Genomic DNA, 24,823 nt, shown 5'->3' with positions numbered 1-24,823 from the left:
TGCCAATTCATGAGACAGGGCATCAGGGTAAATGCTAATCACCATCTAAATTAAGCCTTCATGCATCTTACAGGGCACTGCGTTGCCCCCCTTGGAGCTTGTTCAGTTAAGCAACACATAGAAAGGTGTCCATTTTGCAACTTCAACAGCAACTTGACAAACATGCAGTAATAGAAGAAAGCAGTGCTACCATTTTAATTTGGAAATTGCCTCCTCCAGGAGGGCTTGGTGAAGCCCTACTGCTTTTCTCAGACTGTTACAGAAGCATTCTGTTAAAGATGGATTTAAAAGATGCAATATTTTCCTTACACAAAAGTTACAGACATTTTATCTTAATTTTCTATATACCAAAATGCCTAGAGCATTCAAAGTAACTTTTAACAAGCTTTAACAGTAGCTAAAGAAATGTTTAAAGTGTCAGTATGCATAAGCCATGTTGTCTGCATGGAGGTACAATCCAACCAGAAGTTACTGGTAATAAAGAAGATTCCAATTCACACAGAAAAGCATGAAGTTGTAGTCTGTCACCTAAAATTAGATGTTTAGTTATTCAACTTGATTTTGTTTTTTTCAGACCAACTTTTTCATAGCAGCAACAATTAAGATCTAGGTGCTTAGGCACATGTTTGTCCATGCTTATATTAAAACTTCTAGTGAAACATTTCATTAGATAGCAAATTTTTTTTTAGTGGCCATACTAGCCTTTTTAAATCTAGCCAAGGGCTAGCATATCAGACAGCATAAAGAGAAAGAATTTTTTTTATACATGGAAATAGATCATCCACTATTTCAGCTTAGTGCAGTAGGTGATATGTGCACTACAATGCTGAGTTCAGCTGAACGTTTCTTCAGCATCAAAATTCTTCAAACAAAAATCAATATTTTTCCATTTCTGCAAATCCATTTGTGTCCCAGTTTCAACATTCTCTACAACAAAGCTTTTGATTTTGATCACTGGTAGATTATCAAATGTCTTGTACTTCACTATGATTCCCCAGTCATGCTGACAATTAGTGTTTCGGCAATGCATCTTGCTTTTTTTCTGAAAACAATCAAACTGGACTGGTTTCTGGTGAGGCTTTGTTATATAACGCTCCTTGAACGCATCTTCTAGGACAGTGTGATGAGATTCCTGAAAAAACACATCAGAAGTGCTTAATAGTAGGAACACCATTCCTTATTTTTTCCTGACATTCCCCTTCCCCTCACAAATACAATTTCCCTGGTGAAGTGCTTCCTGTCTTTCAGGAGGTTCGCCTTCCAGCCCCCTTGGCTCATTGCTCTTTTTTGCCCATTCATTAAATATCAGCTACTAGAAAGGCCCAGGCCTGGGCTTATCAAAATCAAAATTAGTATGTCACCAGCTCATACATATTTGAACTTCTCTAAGAACCATGCTTGCAGTATTTGAGCCTTGTACATAAAACTAACAGAGTCATCCGGACAAAAGACAACTTGAGAGACTCCTGCTTCGCACTCATTTTAACTGTATGACCCCAGCTTTCCATGAGGGGTGATGCAATTACTTTGGAGTTGAAGAAAAAGTAACCCTAACAAGGTAAAGGAGTAACAGTTTTTTGTAACATATGTAATCGAAGATTTAAAAAAATTAACAACTTAATTTGAAAGCATATGTACAATTTGAGCTGGAGTCTGAAAATGCTAGTTCCTCCTGGAAATGCAACTTCCATTAAATATACAGGCTGAACTATGACAGAACTCAGTTTGTAGGGATTGTTGAAAATATTTTGACGGGTTATTTGCAGACTACTAAGCAAAAACACTTTTTGAAGAGTTTTATGAACTCTCAGATCTTTGTGCACAGGTATAGGTAACAAGCCAGAAGCACAAAATGGAGTAACAGAGTTGTGTGTTAGATATCACTTGTTATTTGTCAAAGAAATGTAACTAGGCTTTCACAAGGCTGAGCTCCTCGCCTGTGGACCTTCCCTGTGCAGAGGAGTAGTGAACTCCATCTGTGTCACAAAAACTTCTGGTAAAAACAAAAAAAAAGATTTTCTTGATTAAAACCAGAAGTGCCTGAAGGCAGGCACTTTGTAACGCTCAGCTTATCACATCATAACTGCGCTTTTCAGAGCAGCACAAATTTCAGAACTAGAAAGGTTCTTTCATGATTATCACTTTCCATGTGTAGAGTATTGACTTCTTGGACCTACAGAGAAATTCTTCAAGTTCCGAAAGAGTACAATAAAAATGTCCCCATGAGATACAGAGAAGCAATGTGAACTACCTAAAGATGTAAAACAAAGTAATATTGAAGAATTAAAAGGCTCCTCTTGTAAAACCATTGCCTATCAAAACAGAAAACTGGCCCATAAGCCAAGGAGCAGAACAGTGAGCTGATCTCAGTACTTTGTTCAGGTAATTTTCAGTCAATAGAAAATGGTGAAAGAAATCTCTCAACTGCAGGAAGACTTCCAATCTTACGCTAATTGGGGAAGTAAATATTCAGCAGTTACACTAGTAAGTATGTCATTAAAGATCACATGGTCTTCTACAAAGTTTATCAATTTGTAACAGAAGGGGGCTCAGGAAAACTGAACTGATTCCTGTCATATCACGTATTTGCACACCTTGGACATCATCAACTACCATCATAACATGCTACAGAAGTTATGACTGCTCCTGTGGTTTACTGATTTACTCGATTTTTTTCTGCTCCTGGTTGCACAAAATAGCCTACTTTCCACACTGATAAACAATGCTGTTTGTTAGTTCAATAATGCTGACTTCCCTGGTGTTCATGGATGTACGTTTCCATACAGAGACATACCTTTATAACTCGGATGTCATCTGTAGTGCAGGCATATGCTTTGCATTTTCCACACAGAAGATTTTTTTTCCCTTCCGCTACCTTGGGTCTTGTTTCTTTCTTCCGGGAATCTCGTAATACCTTTTCCTTCATTTGCAGATCATGTATCTTTAAAATTAATAAATAAATAAAAGTCAAGATCATTATGAAATTAAGAAAAGCCCCAATGTCTTGTCTAAACATGACTTAGAATATGTAACATCTAGGAACCTATTACTTAAAAGCAAACAAACCATGCTTTGTTCTAGGAACTCATACCGAAGAAAGAACATGAATGAATCATAGAATCATTTAGGTTGGAAAAGACCTTTAAGATCAAGTCCAACCACACACCTGATACTGGCAAGTCCACCATGGAACCATATCCCTACATGCCACATCTACACATCTTTTAAAAACCTCCAGTGATGGTGACTCAACCACTTCACTGGGCAGCCTGTTCCAGAGCTTGACAACCCTTTTGGTGAAGAAATTTTTCCTAATACCCGATCCAAAACTCCCTGGCACAACTTCAGACCGTTTCCTCTTGTCCTGTCACTAGTTGCTTGGGAGAGGAGACCGACATCCACCTCACCCTCAGGATGCTGTTGGCCTTCTTGGCCACCTGGGCACACTGCCGGCTCATATTCAGCCGGCTGTCAACCAGCACCCCCAGGTCCTTTTCTGCCAGGCAGCTCTCCAGCCTCTCCTCCCCAAGCCTGTAGCGTTGCATGGGGTTATTGTGACCGAAGTGTAGGACCTGGCACTTGGCCTTGTTGAACCACACACAGCTGACCTCAGCCCATCAATCCAGCCTGTCCAGATCCCTCTGCAGAGCCCTCCTACCTTCCAGCAGATCAACAGTCCCTCCCAACTTGGTGTCATCTGCAAACTCGATCCCCTCATCCAGATCATTGAGAAAGGTATTGAACAGAACTGACCCTAATACTGAACCCTGGGGAACCCTGGTCACCACTTGTGACCAGTCACCAACTGGATTTAAATCCGTTCACCATAACTCTTCAAGCCTGGCCATCCAGCCAGTTTTTCACCCAGCAAAGAGTATACCTGTCCAAGCCATGAGCAGCCAGTTTCTCCAGGAAAATGCTGTGGGAGACAGTGTCAAAGGCTTTACTAAAGTCTAGGCAGACAATATCCACAGCCTTTCCCTCATCCACTAAGAAGGTCACCTTGTCATAGAAGGAGATGAGGTTACTCAACTAGCACCTGCCTTTCATAAACCCATGCTGACTGGGCCTGATCATGTGGTTGTCCTGTACATGCCACGTGATGATCAAGATGATCTGCTCCATAACCTTCTCCAGCACTGAGGTCAGACTGACAGTCCTGTAATTCCCCAGATCCTCCTTCTGGCCCTTCTTGTAGATGGGCGTCACATTTGCGAACCTCCAGTCAACTGGGACCTCCCCAGTTAGCCAGGACTGCTGATAAATGATTGAAAGTAGCTTGGTGAGCACTTTCACCAGCTCCCTCAGTACCCTTGGGTGAATCCCATCCAGCCCATAGACTTGTGGTTGTCTAAGTGGTGTAGCAGGTCGTTAAACATTTCCCCTTGGATTATGGGGGCTTCATTCTGCTCCCTCCTGTCTCTGTCTTCCAGCTCGGGGAGCTGGCTACCTGGAGAACAACAGGTCTTACTATTAAAGACTGAGACAAATGCAGCATTAAGTACCTCAGCCTTTTCTTCATCCTTTGTCACAATGTTTCCCCCCGCATCCAATAAAGGATGGAGATTCTCCTTAGCCCTCCTTTTGTTGCTAATTTATTTATAGAAACATTTTTAATTTTCTTTTATGGCAGTAGCCAGATTTAAGTTCTAGTTGGGCTTTGACCAAAGCCCCCCTTTTGATTTTCACCCTGCATAACCTCTCGATATCTTTGTAGTCCTCCTGAGTTGCCTGCCCCTTCTTCCAAAGATCATAAACTGTCCTTTTTTTTGAGTTTCAGCCAAAGCTCTCCATTCAGCCAGGCAGTCTTCTTCTCTCCTGGCTGGCTTGTTTTTCAGCACATAGGGACAGCCTGTTCCTGTGCCTTTAAGATTTCCTTCCTGAAGAATGTCCAGCCTTCTTGGACACCATTGCGCTTCAGGACTGTCTCCCCACGGACTCCGTCAACCAGTCTCCTAAACAAGCCAAAGTCTGCCCTCTGGTAGCCCATGGTAGCAATTCTGCTGACCCCCCTTCTTACTTCTCCAAGAATTGAAAACTCTATCATGTTGTGATTGTTATGCCAAAGATGGCCTCCAACCATCACATCACCCACAAGTCCTTCTCTGTTCACAAACAACAGGTCCAGCAGGGTGCCTTCCCTAGTTGGCTCCCTCACCAGCTGTGTCTGGAATTTATCTTCCACATGCTCCAGGAACCTCCAAGACTGTTTCCTTTCTGCTGTATAGTATTTCCAGCGGGTATCTGCTAAGTCGAAGTCCCCCAGGAGAACAACGGCTGGCGATCATGAGACTTCCCCCAGCTGCTTATGGAATATTTTGTCTGCCTCTTCATCCTGGTTGGGTGTTCTGTAATAGACTCCCACCATGATATCTACCTTGTTGGCTTTTCCTCTGATTCTTATCCATAAACAGTCGACCCTATCGTCACCATCATCAAGCTCTAGACAGTCAAAACACTCCCTCTCCTTCCTTGCCTATCCCTTCTGAAAAGCTTTTAGCCATCCATTGCAGCACTCCAGTTGTGTGAGTCATCCCACCATGTTTCTGTGATGGCAACTATATCTTAGTTTTCAAGCTGCATAATGGCTTCCAGCTCCTCCTGTTTGTTGCCCATGCTGCTTGCACTGGTGGAGATGCACTTCAGTTGGGCTATTGATCCTGCCACCTTTTTTGGGGGACAAGCCCTAATTCCTACGTGACCATTCTCAGGTGTTACCATGCTTTCAAGCACATCAATAACCTTTGTGTCTTTGCTGCCACATGGATTTGCATCCCCTACTTCCACTGTGATGGCAGACCGAAAGACCTCACTAGCACACCATCCCTCAAACATTGGCATGCCACCTCCAGGCTTACGTCTAGTGAGCCTGGTTTTATCCCTTTCCCCCTTCAAATCTGGTTTAAAGGTCTTTCAATGAGCCCTGCTAACTCCTGTGCAAAGATACTCCTCCCCCTTTGAAACAGGTGTACCCCATCACCAAGAGGTGTACACCTCTTGTGTATCACCTCAGCACCAGAAGTTCTTGACTCTTCTTTCTACCCTTGTGATGTTTTCTGTTCTGGTAAGCGTGCGTGCAGCACACAGCAGGGTTATTGTAAAGCACTGAATGTGTGCTGAGGTGTTCTACTAGGCTTGTTCATCTGTCAGACATTGCTTGAAGCAAAGATGAACGGTACTGTAGGCAGTACAAAAGAAGGCACCAGCAGAAGAGCATGTGCAAACCCAAATGTCACCCTATTAATGTCCCAGACAATAGTTTCTTGAAATCTTACCACTGCTCTCAAATCAACAAGCACTTGGCATGACAACAAACAACTTTAAAAAAGCACTTGTACTGGCCTGCAGCAAAGATAAAGTGCTTCTGAATATATTACTAGCATTTGCATAGTTTCCCATCTCCCTGTCCATTATCCCAAGCAGACACAGCAATATTTTTCTTCCAGTGGACAGAATAGTTTGTATTTTATTTCTAAGCTGAGAAGTTTATACACATTCCACCTCAACTTCTAAGTTTTTTACAGTTACAGTACAGTTGATGTTCTGTAAGTTAGCAGTACACACTATGCCTTCTCTGCTGATCTAGCCTAAGTCTGAAACCAAATACAGTGAACGCTTTCCTCAGGTTATCACTTGGTGCTAGATAGAGCCCTGGCAGATGAAAGCTGATACAGATTACACCTGTAGATTTGAGTATGAAAATTCCACAGAAGTACAAACCTTTCTTGCAAATATTGTTTCATCCCAATTCTGTAGCTTTTCAATAGCTTCATTCATCATTTCTTCCTTATAACGGTTCTGTTTCTCATTCTCAACCACTTCTGTTTTGCTTGTCACAAGGATGCACTTGCTGCCTCTTGCCCTTCCACGACCTATACAGCAACACATTTATCATCTTGAGTACAAAGATGTACAAAAGCTGCAGCTATGCCATAAAACAGCACTAAGGACTTTATGTGTGGCTGCTTTTGTTTCCCATGCTCAGATTCAGATTTTGCTGCTGCTAAACAGCGTTCTCTCAGCTCTTTCTTTTTTGATCACAAACCAGAACAAGATGCCCCTTTCCAGGAATCCTCATGGAATCCCAGAGACAGGTGCTGTACTGCCTACTTCTGTGGCCTGTCTCACTTAAGCTCAGGCATGCTTGACACTTCAGTTATTGTACAGCATCTTCCTGCCTTTTTATGTAAACAAAAGCCAGAGGAGAAAAGTTCATCTTAGTCTTGCTTACTAGTTTTCTGCCCTGCTAATTGGTGTCTGTTAAAAAAAAATCTTATTATGAAAAAACTGGGGAACTGGAAATACAGTGCTGGCAAGAAGAGAGACAACAACGGCAAGCGCCATCTTTTCGACCTGTCTATGCCTACTGCCTGCCTGCTTTTTGCTGCTGTGACACAGGCAAACTAAAAACTATAGGGGTTTAGAAGTATAGTTTAGAAGTATTCCAGTTAGAAAAAATGTTGACATTTGCTTTTGAGCTCCCATTCCCCCAAAATCATGATTTTATGTGGTTTAAAACTGACACAGCCTATTTTCGTTGCATCTTTAATGGCTTGTTAAAAATGAACACTATAGTTTCACCCATAAATGTGAATTCTGGACCAAGTATTTCATTATAAGACAAAAATAAGAAAATCACAGGACACAAACCCCGAAAGCAGAGGACTAAGTACAATGGAGATATGAAGTTAACTACTCAGGTGATATCATAAAACATTGCAGATGCACCCTTGAAAGGTGTAGGCAATTTTATGACATTTAGGAATGTTAAACAGAAACCAGTATTTAATGTGGATCTTCATTTCCCTCTACTGGCCATACTGTAAAATCACCAAGATTCAAGACCAAAGTCTTGACAGACTTTAGACAAGTCAAGACAGAAACAAGGTTTCCTTTTTTCTTTTTGTCTTGAAGTCTGAAAGTTAGAGGTCTGCACATGTGAAGGCCTTGGGTACCCACGAGTAGCTGTGTGGAATAAGCCACCGGACAGGGGAAGGTCTTCAGAAGCCAAAGCAATACATGAAACTCCATTGCAGCGGTCCTTTGTAAATTGTCACAGTCAGAACAACTTGCGCTATTTCTGACTACAGTTCTTAGAATCATAGAATCATAGAACAGTTAAGGTTGGAAGGGACCTTTAAAGGTCATCTAGTCCAACCCCGCTGCTTATATGTATAATTATCCACTTGAGGGATCAATCCTCAACAGTTTAGTAACCTTGTGCAGCATGGCTAATTTGCACAGCAAAAGAAAAGTCACAAAACATCAAGGACTCAGTTCTGAGAGTCAATTTGTCATATTCGGTGCCATCATTTGTCTGACTTCACTCAGGGGCATAGAGGAACAACAGCTGAGACATGCACATATAACTGTAGGATTTCCAAAGTAGCACTTTATGTCCATTTCTAGGCCAAAACAGGTTTTTAAATTAATAGCTCTGAAATTCCATACCTCTGACTTGGATCATTTTGGTGACATTACCGGAGTATTCATAGAGCACAACAAGGTTGCACTCAGAAATATCAATGCCTTCATCAGCAACAGATGTAGCAATTAGCAGTCTGCTCTCTTTGTTCATTTTGAATGCATCCAGTACACCCTTCTGCATTGGGAGGGTCATGCCTACAGTACCAAAAATCTGTGTCAGGAAAAAACACTGAAGAGTTTCTTGAGCAAGATACCTGCATTTGGTCTTAATTAAGTGATTAGGAATGAGTATGTCCTTTTGCTCTAGAAAAGTAAGTTTAAGTCTGCGTATCCAGCTAGCTGCATGCTATACTCACTAAGCAGGAATTCCTGTTGATGTGCCACAAGAATAGTCATCCTGGGAAACACCATTTCAGACACAACACCTAGCTGATTTTTATTAGAGAGCCATACAGCTTAGTTATTTTAAGCCCAAGCTAACTCTTAGGCTATGCATAACTCATTTTGGCTGTAGCTGCCATCCTACCTTAAAATGTCTTTGTGCCACAAAATAGAAAATAAGAGAGGGATCCGTAAAAGGAACAGGGAAAATACCACTAGAAGTAATCACAGGGAGCCATGATAGCGAACAGTTTCTAAACTTCTTTTGAACTAGCAAAAGAATCCTGCAGCAAAGGGTCACCTGTAGTATTACTGCTGCTTTAACCAAAGATTCTGGACAGAAAAAGCTAGAATTTCCTTGATTAAGGAGACTGGTTAAAGGTCTTCTAGATACAGAAGAAAGCATAGTGCTAACTTGCATGACCTTCCTCTGTTTAAGAGCACAGAAGATGAACACAGGAAAAATCGAACAATTTTAGCAATGTAGCCACCAAAGATCTAGCAACTGGTATTCCTCAGTGCAAAACTGAGTACCTGTTTTTTGATCTCTTCTTCCACGACCCATCAACACATCTGGCTTTATGTAGTTAAGTAGAGGGTTTGCTTCTATCCAGTTCTTCAAAGCCTGGAAAGCAAATCGGAGTTAGATCCCTGTCCAGATGAAATGCTAGTTTGGGATAGGTAAGTAGATCCTGCCCATGCTTGCCTAGACCATTAACACTTCTGAGAACCAAAATCAGGGAAAAAGGTGGTACTTGTGCATCAGGAGGGAACATCTATTAATAGGTGAGAAGGCAAGGGTCACAGCCATAATGCCAGATCCAACCACGCCACAAGTGATTTCTACTTTTCCCATCCCTGCAACTTAAAGGATGGATAGAGAGTAAGCAGCCTTTCACTGCTAAAAAGTATGCCTTTTTTGCTTATAAACCAACAGATGACTGAATACTACACCTCTGAGATCCAAAGGAAATGAGTTGCTATATACAAACTTCACTTTTACAGTGGAAGTAGCACCTTCAAACTGCTCTTACATAAGAACAAAATTCAGCCAAGTCACAATAGGCTTTTACATCTTTTATATTTTTCATAATGGAAAATTGCCAGCAGACACTTGGTGTTGTTCGTTTGGACTTTAGCCTGCCTTTAATTTTTTTCTGGTTTGCAGTTTATCCAGCATGTCTATACCCAAGGATAAAATGGGGGTTGGGACTCTCAGCAGATAAATCTGTTTACAGTAGCCAGAGAGTATGATACCTTGCAGTAATTGTTTAAGAGCTAGCCAAGTTTGAAATAGACCAGTGCATCAGAAGCATCCAGAGAACATCTGCTCCACAAAGTCTCTCCTTTTTCTTGATCAAGAACACAGGCTAGTGCACAGACCTCCTTTGGGCCCATCGGAATCCTCTGGGAAACCTATAAATACCTTCTGATGTGCAGTCAGTAATAGAGCAGAGCTGCTGGTTTATAACACTGCCACATTAAAGCAAAAAACTTTGTAACACATTTTGTTAAGACTGACTTCAGACCTAAAGTAAAAATCTGACAGATTAATGATCAACTATGACATGGAGCAGGAAGTAGTGATGAAGGACACCAAGTCTGTACTGTAGTTTTTAGAAAAAGAAATAAAAAACCACCTCATCCTCTCTCAGAGCATCAGTGCTTAGGTAGATACAGAAAGATAAATATTTTCTTAGGAAGATCAAATCCATGCATATTTTCCTATTTCCAGATTAAAATGGGAAGGGTAATAGATGAGGCATTATATTTTCTCACTTCCCTTTTTAGGAGCTTTAAAAAGAAATGTCTTACAGCTACTAAGGCTCTTGTCTTAGCAAAGAGAAGAGTGCGAGTCTCTGGGTTATAGCGGTATGCTTCATCCAGGATGCATGCAAGCTCTTCCAGCTTGGGGTTCTCATTTGATTCATCTTTTGAAAGGGCAGCCAGTTCCGGTTCTTTCTCTGGAAGGAAAGAGCAGTGTCTTGAGTAATTTACTTTCTTTAATGCAGAAAACAGAATTCTCACCCAAACTTAATTTCAAATGCTACCCACATTCTCTTTAGCATCTATTTTTATTTTCTACACTACTCCTTCATATGCAAGCAGTGAAAACTATTAGATAAATGCAACAAAAACCCCAGGATAAAAAATTTCTGAATCTCTCACATATTGTAACAAATGGACGGGAGAACCTCTGTGACATACTGTGCATCAACACACACCAACAAAATAAACCCAGTTCTTGCAAAGAGCGGTGCTATTTCTTCTTAGGAGACAACTGACACTAGAGGGAAGACAGCCCAGTAACTTAAAAGCAGTCAGCACTGCAACACACCAGATCACAGGCTGGTTTACAGCACACTGCTATTAAATCAGATGTTAGAGAACAGTGCAACCTCTGACTTTTAATCAGAAGGTTACAAGGGCCACCTGCTTCTTCCCAGAAGTTTGGGATTCGTCCAGGAGCACTGGGCAGGAGGAGGCTAGGCAGTGCACTGAGCAGTGTATGCTGCCAGCACCCATGATTGTAGACCGTCCTCGTGCTTGTGGGGCACACAAGGTATGTCCTTAAGGACACCGCTGACTTATCTCCAAATCAGGCATGTAAGAACCAACTACGGCATCTAGATACAATTACTACTACTTCCTTAGCTCCCTCACTAGAAGCTTGAAGTCCCAGAAAGTAAGTTCTCCCCTGTCTACCCTGACACTACATTTGCACCCACACGGAACACTAGGTCTTATGAAAAGTGCAGTTTCTGGAAAAACAACCACACTTACTCTGAAGAAAACACTTGGATCATCCTACGATAAGTCCTACGATTCTCCCCTGCAATTGTCACAGGAACTGTGTGAAATATACCTTGAAATTTGGCTGTCAGTTGCTTCTCTAACTCTGTATATGGTCCATTTTTCACATTTGTGAAAAATTCAGTTAGGTAGGCTAAAGCATCTTCAATGCGGGCATCTTCACTGATGATGAGAGCATCATTGAATTTCTGCTCAGAAAGAGAGACATACACAGTTAAGCCTCATCTTCCGTGGGACAGGGGATGAATGCAAATTTTATTTAGCTAGATTAAGTATTACAACTTGTGTTCTTCTTCCATTTGCATGACAACACAAGCATTACAAAATCTCCTCTGCACTACACTGTTCTTAGTGAGTATCTTAAGACACAATTCCTACACACTATGCTTTATCCTGTGTCAAATAAAATGATTAAGTTCAAAACCAGCTCCTACCTTTATCAGAAGGAACAGGATGGCTCTACGAGGATATACACTTACCCGCAGGTGTTCAGTGCAAATGAAAAGGTCTCTACAAATGCTGCTCTCCTTCTCCTTATCTGCCAGTTGCAACAGCTTGCATTTCTTCTGAGTGGCAACTATCCAGTGTTCATATTTCTGTGTTCCAAAATCATTCTTGTTGATCTGAGAGCTAATATCTAGTAAAGAAGGAAGAAACAAACATTGGTTCATCTCGACTAACAAATAATCAGAACAGTTAGTTAGAAGAGAACACATTTTCCATGAATGTTAGGTCTAAGAAGCCTGTGCAGAAGAATGCTCTATGATGTAATCACAGAACCACTGAGGCTGGAAGGCACCTGTGGAGGTCTTAGTCAAACTCTCTCCCTAAAGCACGGTCATCTAAAGCTCATTGCTCAGGATCATGTCCAAATAGATTTTGGGTAGTTCCAAGGACGGAGACTCCACAACTTCTCTGGGCAACCTGCTGCAGTGTTTGATGACACTTAAGAAGTTCTAACTGAACTTAGACACTTAGGAAGGCTAAGAAGTTCTTCCTGTTGTTTAAGTTATTTCTGTTTGTGCCCACTGCCTCTTGTCCTGCCTCCGGGAACCATCTGAGAAGAGGCTGGGTCTGTCTTCTTCACTCCATATATTTCACTGTATACTCAGATGTTAAGCTAAAATTAACCCAGTACAATTCAGCTGAGGATCTGTGTACAAACACACATCTACAGAGTCTTTAGCACTAAAATGAGAGCTCACTTATCCTGTAAGAAGCCTATAGTATTCAAGACAGTGAATGTGTATTGCTCCTTGAACTACCAGCTACTCAACGGTTAAGTATTCATTTGCTAAACTGTCCATGGTACTTAAAGGCATATTATCCAAGGGCCGGTTCTTAAGGCAGAACCTGTTTGTCACATACATACTCCAAGTGCTTCACAAACTTCAGTAATCAGAGGGTCCACAGAAGGGGAGCCAATGGCATTCATGCAAGAGTAACTGTGATGCAAAAATAAGCTACAGAAGTGTTTGAGTAATTTACCATGCAGTTTGAAATTCCCACTGTATTTGTTCTTTGTTGCGGTTTCTTGGGGTTTTTTTTGGTTGGGTGGGGGTCTTTTGTTTTGGTGTTTTCTTTTCATTCTCCCTTTCTGCCCCAGAATATAGTTCACTCTCCAATATCTGGGAAGGGAGGGTGGTGTGTGGAAATCCAGAAAGTATAGGACTGAAGTAAACAGGCTTAAGGCACCTTAGTCAGCTTGCAAAAGCCAGTCTAAGCACAGACAAAATCCTTTAATTCAGAGCTGGACAGACCAAGGCTGATCCTGAGCATAGCCATCCATGGGTCTCTGCTTGGTAACCCCTGCAGACGAGGATTTCCTTCCTCAAGCAGCCACATTCTTTCTCTAGTGGTGTTCATGTCCCACAGATCCTCCTCTGCAAAATTACCTTAAGTATTTACCTTAAATACTTTTCAACAGGAAATAATGATGATGTGGTAAACAGTGGAAATAGGGGTACCCAGAGGTATAAAGAGGACAAAATGCTGACCAGAAAAGGTGGCCAGGGCACCACAATACATAACTCTGCAACTCAGAAAGGCCAGAGAAAATACGAGATGAAATTACAACATTCAGAGTACCACCATAACTGAGACCCTTCTTGTTTTCCGTAACAGAGACAGATTTGGAGAACGCTTAAATACAATCATAAAGGCATCTCTCATCAATGACATCCAGCTCACTGCATTTTGCAAGCAAGAACTTTGGTAATTTTATTTCAGATTCTTTAAACATTCAAAATTATTTGACAGGGTCAAAAGCACACTATCTTTAGCTGCAGGAAACACAGCCTGAAATCCAAGCAAAAATATTTATAATTATCAAATTAATCACATATACCAGGAAAATAGTTGACTCTTCTACTTGTAATCTCTTATTTAGGAAATATTGGTTAAAGGCAAGTAAAAAGGAAGGAAGAGGAAGGAAGTGGAAGAAGAGTGACTGTGCTAGTAGCCATGAGGATTCACACTGATGTAATCAAAGACTAAATCCCAGTTACAGGCATATTACAGTATCTTACCTACTGAGTAAATCTTCCTCATCAACACCTCTGTCTCGGACATCAGACCTGAGATTATGGCTGCAAAGTGATTCTGAACTCGCATTTTAACCCATCTGACATCTAGAGACAAGAAATGGAAGTCAGTGGCTCCAGCTTAGTTTTAAGCTTTTAACTTCACTTGACCAAAGGAGAACTGGACAGCTGCCCTAATTACAGTGCTTTGCATCTCACAGGAAAATAAACAGGAAGCATGCTTACGTGTTTCTGGCTTGTTTCTGAATCTCTGCAGATCCTGTTTGTTCTCTCTGACAGTGGATATGGCCTGTATGTCAAGGTAGGAGCAGAGGCTACAGATGTGCTCTATTGTTTCCTTGATGTTCTTGGCATTACCAACTCCAACAGAAGCAGTTAAACCTACAATCTGAGCACACACATGAATAGCAGTGGTTGCTCCTTTGTCACAAACAGAAAAAAAAAACAGTCACTGTCTTCAAAAACAAGGAAACAAAACAGGCAGCTGAAGTAAACATGAGTGTAAGGACTAAATCTTGAGAGACAAACCTTGTCCCCATTCCTGCCCTCTCCAAGGCACTCAAGCTTAAGAGTATTCAAACTGAAAATAAATTGGCCACCAACTTAAATCCATAACCAGCTGTATTTGCCAGTGCTTATCATACACAGAAACAGCAAATCCATCCCCAGAATGGTCCTCTGTATTCATTCAGAGGAGATGTCTTCTCAGCTGGACCAAAACCTCCTCTCAGTGGAGGCAGTGGCCCCATTTTATTGTTGTAGAAGACAGCAACAGAGAGGTGACAAGGAGATTACTAAGTTCTGGGGTACATGCTTCCTTCCCAGCGCAGCAATTCTGTTTGCTCTCAAGTACTCTGGTCTCTGTCATGCTTGATCAGTCCTTCTTGGCAGCTGGAGGGAAGATGTAACACGGGAAAACAGCCTGGAGGTGTCCGAGAAGAGGGAAAAAGTGTTCCAGATACTACTGTTTCCATTTGCAGCCATTGCTAAATGGGAGTTTGAAGTGGATTAACACAAAAGGCAAGACTTTGTGCCTGCACTGCAAAATACTTTTCTCTAATGTTTCCACCACTGATAGGCTGGGCCTTACCTGAGGCAGCGGGTTTGCAGAGGAGCCAAATTTTTGTTCCAGGTATCTGGTCATTAACACATTGTAAGGGTGGTTGCCCGTAGTGTTGTGGCACTCATCAAATATCATCAGAGTGAAGATGGAGAGGGAGCTAAGGATCCCTTCTTCAATGCTATTCACAAGAATCTGGGGTGTCAGCACAATGATGTCACTGTCCTGTATAACCTTTTCTACAGCGACATTTGCAACTGTTTCACCACTAATTCCTTGAACAGAATATCTAGGAAGAAGAGACAAAAGATAGGGTATGAAAAAGGAAGTCTTGCAGGGCCAAAAATGCTAGAAGGATGGACTTTTCAGCAAGCCTGAAAGGTAGTGACTAAGTTCAAAATGTCAAATTGTTGGGGCTGGCAGTTTGACCCACAGAAGCCGAGAAAAAAACGCTGAGGGTAAACAACTGGATTTTCAGCTCCCATTAACTAGAATATATTAGATTTGAGGGGTGGCGATTTGTACATTTAAGCTGCATCTGTCAGTTCACATGTAAGCTGTATTTGGAGATCCTACCCTTTATCCCTTTTCTGTATAGATCTGGCAGCACAGGACTCTTTTCTGTCCAGCAGCCTCATTTTCACGTAACTATAAGGATTCATATTTGGATGGTCAGTAATCAGTTCCTTCAAAATCAGAAGCTACAGGTTGTCATTATTCCCCTAAGCAATTTTCAGTCCTGTAAGGCGGACCATCATTTTCTGACTAGAGGTTGAAAAACCAAAGAAGTTTGGGTCCTTCCATTTGGAAAAGAGACTGCCACTTGAGAACAGCAAGAGGAATCCCACTGCCTGACACTGCCTCATCTTTGGAAACAGGGCTGAAAGGAGTCTCAAGAGAGAACACACTTCACCCTTTTCCAGAGGCAAGCACAGGCACACTTTGGCCATTTCCACAGATGGTGCATAACCAGCGCTTAAACTCTCCAGACTTTAGACTCTCCAAAGTCCACCATGGTGGACCCATGCCGTTCTTACCACTAGGAATCATCCTTATGTTAACGCCAAACACTCTTGTCACCAGTAACATTTTGCCCTAGCCACAGCTGACCTAGAGGGCTGTTTATTTTCTGTGGAGGAAGCCACCAGGCAGAATTACACTTACCCACTTCTTTCAAAATGCTGCTTGAATACAGTTTTCTGTTGTTCGTACACTGGCACCTTAGTTGCAAGAAAGACAACTTTCGCCTTCCGTCCTGCGGGCATGTTTTGGAAATGGTGTTCACAGATCAGAAGTGCCACGAAAGTTTTTCCAGATCCTTTAAACACAGAACATGAAAGGTAAAGCACTAGTATGAACGAGCAAGTTTGTAAGCAGGAGCCTGTCTCATCTGGATGCCCTGTAACAACGAGGAACTGGCAAAGGGGCTGTAACACTTCCAGACTCTCTGGGGACAGATTTGAACACATGCTTGCTGCTTATTCAGGTGGGTAATAATCCCTTTCTCTCTCACCATCTCAGTCTATAAAGACCACGTGGCACTCACTGGGAAGGCAAATCCATTTGTAGTTTTACTTGAGTTCTTTGAAATCACTGAGACTATTTCAAGCATTAAAAAAACATAGTGAATTATTACTCTATACCATCACTGTAATATGACTACCTCCGCAAAGTAGTAATAGCTCTTGGCAAACAGTGTTCATCTGGGCTGAAAAGCTGTCAGCAGCAATATGAGATACAAACACATTTGCCAATTACATGCATTAGACCTCATAATGGCTGATGTCACAAATGTAGTTAGGTGATAAATTATCTTAAGGACAGTAATTATATTTTGCCATCAGTTGAATGTACCCATTTTGAAGTTACAAACAAGATCCACAGAAAAATTCTCCCTTTAGACAACAGAAACAACAGGAATGTCATGGGGCAGTGTTGCTTGCTGCTTGTTTTTTCCTGATAGACCCAGCTTGGACTTCTAAAAAAAATAAATATTATTCAATTTTTTTATTACATATTCTTTGCAAGGAAAATAAATGCGTGTAGCATCTTTATAAAACAAGCACACTGACAATTTTACAAGATAATTTTGTGTTGAAGAGATTATGGCAACTTAGATTGGAGAATAAATAAGTATTCTAAAATAGGGATTACCAACAGAATTACATGACTCTAAGTAAGGAAAAAAGGAACTGGAACATTTAAAACGGGGAGGATGACATCCCAGATAGCATAAGAAGAAATGAGAACAGTGATCGAGACATTGACAGGTGCATACAAAGCCACCTGGCAGTATATCCAGTATTGGCAATTTTTAGATAAAGATTTAGATCAAGATGGGGAGTTGGACTTGCTGATCCTTATGGGTCCCTTCCAACTTGAGATATTCTGTGATTCTACGATTCTATGCTCTTACAGTGTGCTCCCACATCAAATCAAACCATGGTATAGGCACCAGGCACTTTCAGCTTCCATCCTTCCCCATGCAGCCTTGCTCCTCTCACATTTCTTTTCCTTCCGCACTCAGGCTCACTGTGCAGGCCACCCAGAGCTCTTCTGTGTCCCTGCCTCTGCCAACCCACATGCCTCTCCAGGGCCCAGGGGGGAAACAGGCTAGCAACACGGAAAACAGGGGTGGAGAGAAAGAGCTGATTGATCTCTCTTTTGCTGCTGAACTTCAATCGTCTTCTTCTTGCACTTCCAAGCTACTGCAAAAGTTCCCTGTGCTGTTTTGATGTTGTAGGCATTGCAGTACAGAAGACAGAGGAGTCTCAAGGCGACTCATCCTTTTTTTCCTTCAACTTGTAAGCCAAATTTCTTAAAGATCTGCAGAGATCCGTGAGTGATTGTACTCAAAAATTCACACTGGGGAGTGAGAAAACAGAGGTCAGAAGATGGAAATCTGAATATAAGCACTGAAGTGCAAAGAGACACATCTGTCTTGCTCAGTCTCTGTGCTGTCCTTGGTCATTAATTTGAGGTTAAATCTGGATCTACTCCTGCAAGGAAGACTGCTTTTAAATAAACAGCTGGGAAAATTTGACTCAACCTTTACCCTTCCCCATTCTTCATAGCCTTCTTCACCAAGAGGATTTTTCTAAGAAACATGCGTTTCCTTACCTGTAGGGGCACATATCAACGTGTTTTTCCCATTGATGGCAGGCTGCATAAGTTCAGTCTGGTAGCTCCGAGCCTTCTTTGGTTCATAAACAGGTGAAGACCAGCAGACCCCTTCTAGGAGAGAATGATGTTTTTGTGAAGAGTGTTGCAATGAAAAGTCATAAAATACATTGTGCCCCATACAGTTGCTATCTAAAATGATAAAGGTAGTATCCTTGCAGTCTACAGAGAGCATTCTCTGACAGACAAGGCTGTTAACACGACATACACACCAGACAAAAATTTTGTGTACGTTTGATGGCACTGCTCGGCTGTGCTTCCGAAAATGAACTCATTTCAAGGTCTTGGCTGACAGCTCTCATCCAATTGGCCTTGTTTCAACTCAGAAAGAAAACACAAGGGCTTATTTCACCCCAAATGTATGCACAGCATTCCTTTTACCCTTCTGTTCTCCAGACTTTTAAAGTTAATGCTTTTTCAAATTGTAGTCTTGTCAGAGGGTTTGCACTTGCAGAACAGGAACTAGAAATGACTGGTGGAGCAAAATTTGCCATACAAGACATGACAGCCAGCGCACAGGTCCTTAGCAGCCACATTCAGCTCTCTAAACTGGCTAATATCAGGTCACATGAATTAGTTGTATCAGAGGAGGGACGTATCAACAACAGTCTTGTGTTTGGAGACCTTTTTGATAACGTGCTGACAGAATAATTTTGCACTAGAAATGTGGTAAATGAGGGGCAACCCCTAACATGTGCAATGCCCAGCATGAGATCCTTTAAACATTAAAACAGAAGACAGCTAAATCAAATCAGAGATCTGTAGTAGTTCTTCAGTATCTTCCTTTGTGGCACATTGTATCTGCATCCTTCAGGAGTCTAAGGAAAGGGAGAATTCCAGCCACAAACTGGTTTAAGTTGCTAAATCTTACCTGAAGCTGGACAGAGATTTTCACTGAGATTATCACATTCTGCTTCTTCAGAAAATGTCATCACTGTTTCAAAGCTGTTCTCAGAGGCACCTGTCATTTCACCATCAACATCTTTGCCATTATCTGTGCAATCACAAAAAAAGACATGTTATTGATCCTTTTGAATTTAAAATGTTGTATTTGCTGGGATGACAAGATGAAGGAGGTGGTTGCTAGCATGGAAAGACTACATAAAATGATACTGCATCCAGGCTCCTTTTCAAGTAAGATGGATAGCACTGAGAGTCTTGGGTTTAGAAGACCCACACACTCAACACACATTTATCTATCCCTTAAAAATAGAGGGAGATCATCGATTGGGAGGAAAGTTATATCCTCTGTGTTGAATGAGAAGATTACAGATTTAACATGGACATTAACCACAAGTATGAAAAGTACTTAAGAGTTCAAAGAAGCGTCGTAAAATCAAGACTTTGTTCTTCCTTTCCCACCACCTTTTGGAAGGGCCTAGAAACTGTAAGACTATCTCCACCCTTTATTTTAGATGATAATCAAGAGAGGTTCTGAAGATGCTTGCTAAAATTTTCTTTGGTCCTGTAATTGTTACCTTCTCAAAGAACTGTCACTGGGCTTTGCATCAAGAGTCTCATTGCACACATGATCACAAAGCACTACTTTTGGAGGGGGAGAAACAGCACATTTGCACCCTAATCCAGCTCCAGAAAGCACATAGTATCTGCGATTAACTGCTCCTAGCAACTATTCTTAACTGCTAGCATTAAAATGCTTCAAATACGGACAACATTTCTTCAGGAGGCTGACTGTGGCTTTATTAAATTGGATATTATCAAAAGCTGCCCCAAAAGATAGTGGTATCTTTAACTTATAAAATATAACTGTTAGACAAATAATATAGCAATCAGCTACATAAAATAAGTATCTACATAAAAGTATTATTCCTACATGTTTTTATAGAATTATTTATAAATTTATTAACTACGTCTACAATTTTTATAAATATGATAATTAAATTGCCAGATAAGAAACTACACACATTTGACTACAGCAACAAAAACATTTCAAAATAAGAAATAATGTTTAAGAAGCCACTTAAAAGTAGTTTGTCCAGTTTGCTAATTAAAAACATTTCAAGTACTCACTTATGGTTTGGGAGAAAGCAAATGTACATATAAAGAAATACAATCCAGTCATCTAAAATCACCTGCCTTTCTTCATTATTTTGTAGTGAAATACTGTATTCCGCTTGAAATTCTCCCATGCTGCAGGGTACTAGTATAGGTATTTTTCAAGTGGAAAAAGGTAAATTAAATAACAAAATTTAGGGGAAATTCAGCATTTTTACAAAAAATGAATATGGTCGCTTGGTAAATGCTGCTTATTGATTTCTCAAAGAAAAATTACATGATCTCCTCTGTGGATCACAGAAGTGTATCACTGTCTAGAATATCAAATTACTAATCATATTTTATTAGAAAACATTGCATCTGTCACAACTCACGCAACCAAAAAGACGGCAAAAGGTGAATTGCAGTAGAAGGGAGGGAAGAAGATACATGTTTTGTTAGTTTTGGACCTTCAGAGCCTCTGATTCTGTTTACCACAAAAAGTTGTCATTCATAGCCACACAGGAGGAAAAATACTCAAAATTTCTGACCGTTTGTAGGGTAGTACCTATATTTAATTTTATGTAAAAGACATTTTAATTTAAAAAAAAAGGATCTTACTTTCAAACAACGAGCAATGCAGTCTGATGGTATCCTTTTAAATTAGCCTTATTGTCCTGAAAAAAATTACTGTCTGGTACAAGAATAGGAAAAGAGCATCATAAAAACAATTTGCAGTTTACCTTCTCTCATATCCCACAGTTCACTTGCGTTATAATATCCTGTGTTATCTAGTGCCAGCTGAAGGCTTTTTGGCCAGTTTTCCTTGTCTGATCGACAGAGACATTCAATGAGTTTAGTTATCCCGGCTGCTTTGCTTCTGTGTTCGCTAATCTGCACACACAACAAACAGACGTTGTTGTAGCTTCTGAGTGATCAAAACCACGATTCTTTGATTGATATTTTGTTTTCTTTGATGGTCAGTTGAAAATTTGCATATTCTCACAGAATAAAAGGTTTCCAATAAAATTCAGTCATTTACCCACTGCTGCTGCAATTCTGCCAGTCTAGGTATACACTAAAATTAGCTGGACTCCATCAGCAGGAAGGCTATTTGCTTAAATATTCTCAAGGCCTGAAACATTGCAAAAATACTGCTTCAAAAATAAAATAGTTGCAAACAGTCCTTCTCAGGAGTCACAGTGAACGAGAACACCAAACAGACTCCTTCACGCAGCATCAATAATTTATTATCAACCAGTTGTAAATGCTGAGTGATTGGTAATACCACTTGTTATCCACCATCGATAATGACACTGAGCTAGATCTGGGTACCAGTACAGCTTCACATCCAAAGGCAACAAAATGTTGTCAATATCTATGACACAGCATTTAGCTAACGACTTCAGACCAAAAGTTTCATTTCGCCCTACGACCATCCCTTTGGGTGCTGACAAAACTCAAAGAGCCACACAAAGTTTCTAGGGGTTACCACAGCTAAGGTAATAGACTATGTCAAATCCCATGACAAGCAGGAATCAGTTTAGGCAACAACTAAATGCCACTTTGCCTATTTCCATGTATATTTTTAGCAGCATTAATGCAGTGTGAACACCCCAGAAGGGGGTCTGTTTCAAAGGCATAGCACGACACCCATTTCACTGTAATGTGGCACCTTCCAGAGCCCCTGAGGTCTCTTCACAGGAGGCTGCACTCCACAGACACATACCGCTGAGCACTGTCAATGCCAAAGCCACCCCATCCTGCTCCCCTGCCTGCAACCCTTTCGTGTGCCACCTTATCCACCAAGCCGGAGGGGTGAAGAACGAGCGCAGAGAGCACAGCTGTGGGAAGCTGCAGCCGCACAGCAAAGCCTTCTCTAAGCAGAAGAAAGTAAGTGAAGTCCCTCCCCGGGGGACCGTGCCTGGCCATCCTCCTCACTCAGCAGCTGGCAGATGGGCACCAATTCATCCCGCAAGGAAGGCAGCCAGCACTTCTCTGCTGCAAAACTAGGCAAATAGCGGGATTTTGCCATTAGCCGTACCTGCAGGATCTCATCACACTCCCTTTCTATCAGGCACGTGTTTATGTAGGGCATGAGTGCTACTGGATCAACTTCTAGCATGGTTGCTTCTATCCGCTTCAACAACTGTCTGTGCAAATCCAGTTTTTCCAGTTTTCCAAAGTCCCAGTTTTCAATTGCTTCTGCCAGTCCAGTGTAACCTTTCAGAAAAAGAGACAAATTGTTACTACCAATTCAATCTCTAGCTAGAATAGGTAGAAACACTTTCTCAGCCAAAGTAATTAAAATTACTTTGGCCTGCAATGGATAAAAATCAAGGTGAACCACAAACAATTTTTATAGATAAGTGTCTGTTTAACTCTACAGCACTTGTATGTATAACATGAAAAACCCTATGCTAAAAGACCAGTAACACTTGCAAAGAGAGAAAAGAGCTACAGGATGTCACAGCTCACCTCACCCAAACAATGGTAACAACCCCCTTCCTTTGATCCATACAATCCTTGCATCCCTGCAGGCCATGATAGTCTTCCACAGGAATTCCCAGAGCACGGGACACTACTCAGATCACAAACAGCTTCGGTTCCTTTTCCTTTTATTTACCTTTTAGTCCCGTCCTTGGCTCCACCCTCCTTCAAAAATCCTTGTCATATTGGATTCAAGTCAGTCCCTGACTGAAAGCAGCCCAGACCCCTGCAGCCTAGACAGCCAGCAAACAGCTGAAATTACCGTCCTGGAACAGGCAGTGGCAGGGAACCACACTTAGAGGACTTGCGTGATTTGCTGTGTAGGCTCCAGAGATGGTAGCAAGCAGGTCAGGGTCCCAGGGGAACTGTGGGCCAACGGAAGGGATTTGCCTAACTTTTTATCTTCTTTTGGAAAAGCAGGAGAGAAGTGTGGATATATACCACCACTATGTCTTTAATCTCATGATCACCCATCTCTGCACCTGCCAAATATGAGAGTATTGATATATTCTATTCTCAGCCCCAGTTAATAAGTACTTGGAATAGCACTTGGTGTCAGCAGGTTAACATTTTCAGTTTTCTGCTGAAGATACACCAAACAATGCTATCAACGTGTTCAAAGAAGACATTTTTGCAATTCAGAGATTAAGACTACCACAGTCTTGTAAAAAGTTGCTCTGGATCTAGTATTTGCTTTAAGGGGAGAGTGGGCTACATCCAAGTGGTAAGAAATTTTGTAATAGCTGCTCACTCAGATACTGTAACTCTCCATAGCTAACAGTGAGTAAATGAAAACAGAAGTGGCTTATGGCATGAGATTTTGGGGTTTGAGATATCTAACAAATCATCAGCAAGAATTTATGACAGTACCTATATGTATAGAGGAAAACTGGCAAGTCCTGGTAATTCTACACCTTCACAATCTCTTCTGTCACGTTTTAGAAAGAAAATTGGATTACGACCTCACACATCAGTCATAGCTACTGAGGAACAATCATCTCATTTTAAAATTATTAGTGGCTACTTACTTCTTGAAACATAAGACTTTTAAGACCTCTGAATATTTTTAAAAAATCAGTTCCTAATTTAAGACTCTGTCCTTGAAGGAAATTATCCCACGCTACCAGCTGACCCCCACGCACATCCTGAAACCCATTTAGCATTCTCTTTCAGAGGATTTAGCTTCCTTTAATTATATTTGGTGAGAACAATGGCTCTCTCATTCCTTCTCTAAACGTTCTGCGACACACAAGTCCCCCGTCAATGAGGCTTTATTCTCCATCCCTTTATCTTTCAGTGACTGCCTCCACAATCGAAACTGTTCCACCCGCTTCTCAGACGGGCGTTTCCCCGTTGCCTTCGAAGAGCTTTATTTCCATCCTCCGCCAGCCTACGTTTTCCTACCGCAGCCCCTCTGACGGGGCAAGGCCCGATGGCAGGAGCATCCCAAACGCAAGGGAGAGATGCTTCGCCCCCCGGCGCGCTGCGCTGGCCTGCCCGGCTGGACGCCTCTGGCAGCGAAAGGCAGAAGCGGAGGAGACCACGCTTGCGACTGGGAACCCACCTGCTGCAACCAACGCGTCCAGGAAGCCCCGGAGCCAGCCCTCCGCCTCCAGCTGCAAGATGGCATCCACAAACAGCGCGGCGGCCGCCGTCACCCCCTTCTCCTCCTCCTTCCGGACTCTCTCCTTCACCTCTAGCAAAAACCCGAAGCAGGCAAAGAGTGAGGGGAAGGGGGAGGGCAGGGATAGCGGCAGGGGGGTGAAAGCCCCCCGCCCAGGCCGGCAGTAGGCATCGCCGGGGGAAGAAAGCAGCTGCCAGCCTCACCGTCGGACAGCCACTCTGACATGTTGCTCAGGATGTAGACGGGGTTCAGGATCTTCTCGATGTACTGCCTGCAGCACTGCAGGCTCCGCTTCTCCTCCGCCGTCAT

The 24,823-nt window shown here is 41.8% G+C and overlaps 1 protein-coding gene across 1 annotated transcript; it reads right to left on the bottom strand.

The window, feature by feature from the left end:
- Positions 1–832: 832 nt before the first annotated feature.
- On the bottom strand, positions 833–24,823 carry RIGI (RNA sensor RIG-I; the record flags this gene model as incomplete). The annotated part of the gene is made up of 18 exons (XM_082013228.1): positions 833–1,132; positions 2,795–2,941; positions 6,721–6,872; positions 8,452–8,622; positions 9,343–9,433; positions 10,624–10,772; positions 11,675–11,810; positions 12,102–12,259; positions 14,151–14,252; positions 14,391–14,553; positions 15,256–15,514; positions 16,390–16,543; positions 18,346–18,459; positions 19,277–19,399; positions 21,144–21,294; positions 22,445–22,623; positions 24,455–24,586; positions 24,718–24,823. The coding sequence occupies 18 exons, from the start codon at positions 24,821–24,823 to the stop codon at positions 833–835; spliced, it is 2,787 nt and encodes a 928-aa protein (XP_081869354.1).

The sequence above is a fragment of the Phaethon aethereus genome (assembly GCF_964289735.1).
Source record: "Phaethon aethereus genome assembly, chromosome: Z".
In the NCBI taxonomy this organism is placed as follows: Eukaryota; Metazoa; Chordata; class Aves; order Phaethontiformes; family Phaethontidae; genus Phaethon; species Phaethon aethereus.
The sequence above is the reverse complement of the archived record's forward strand: the minus strand, read 5'-3'. Positions and strand labels throughout refer to the sequence as shown.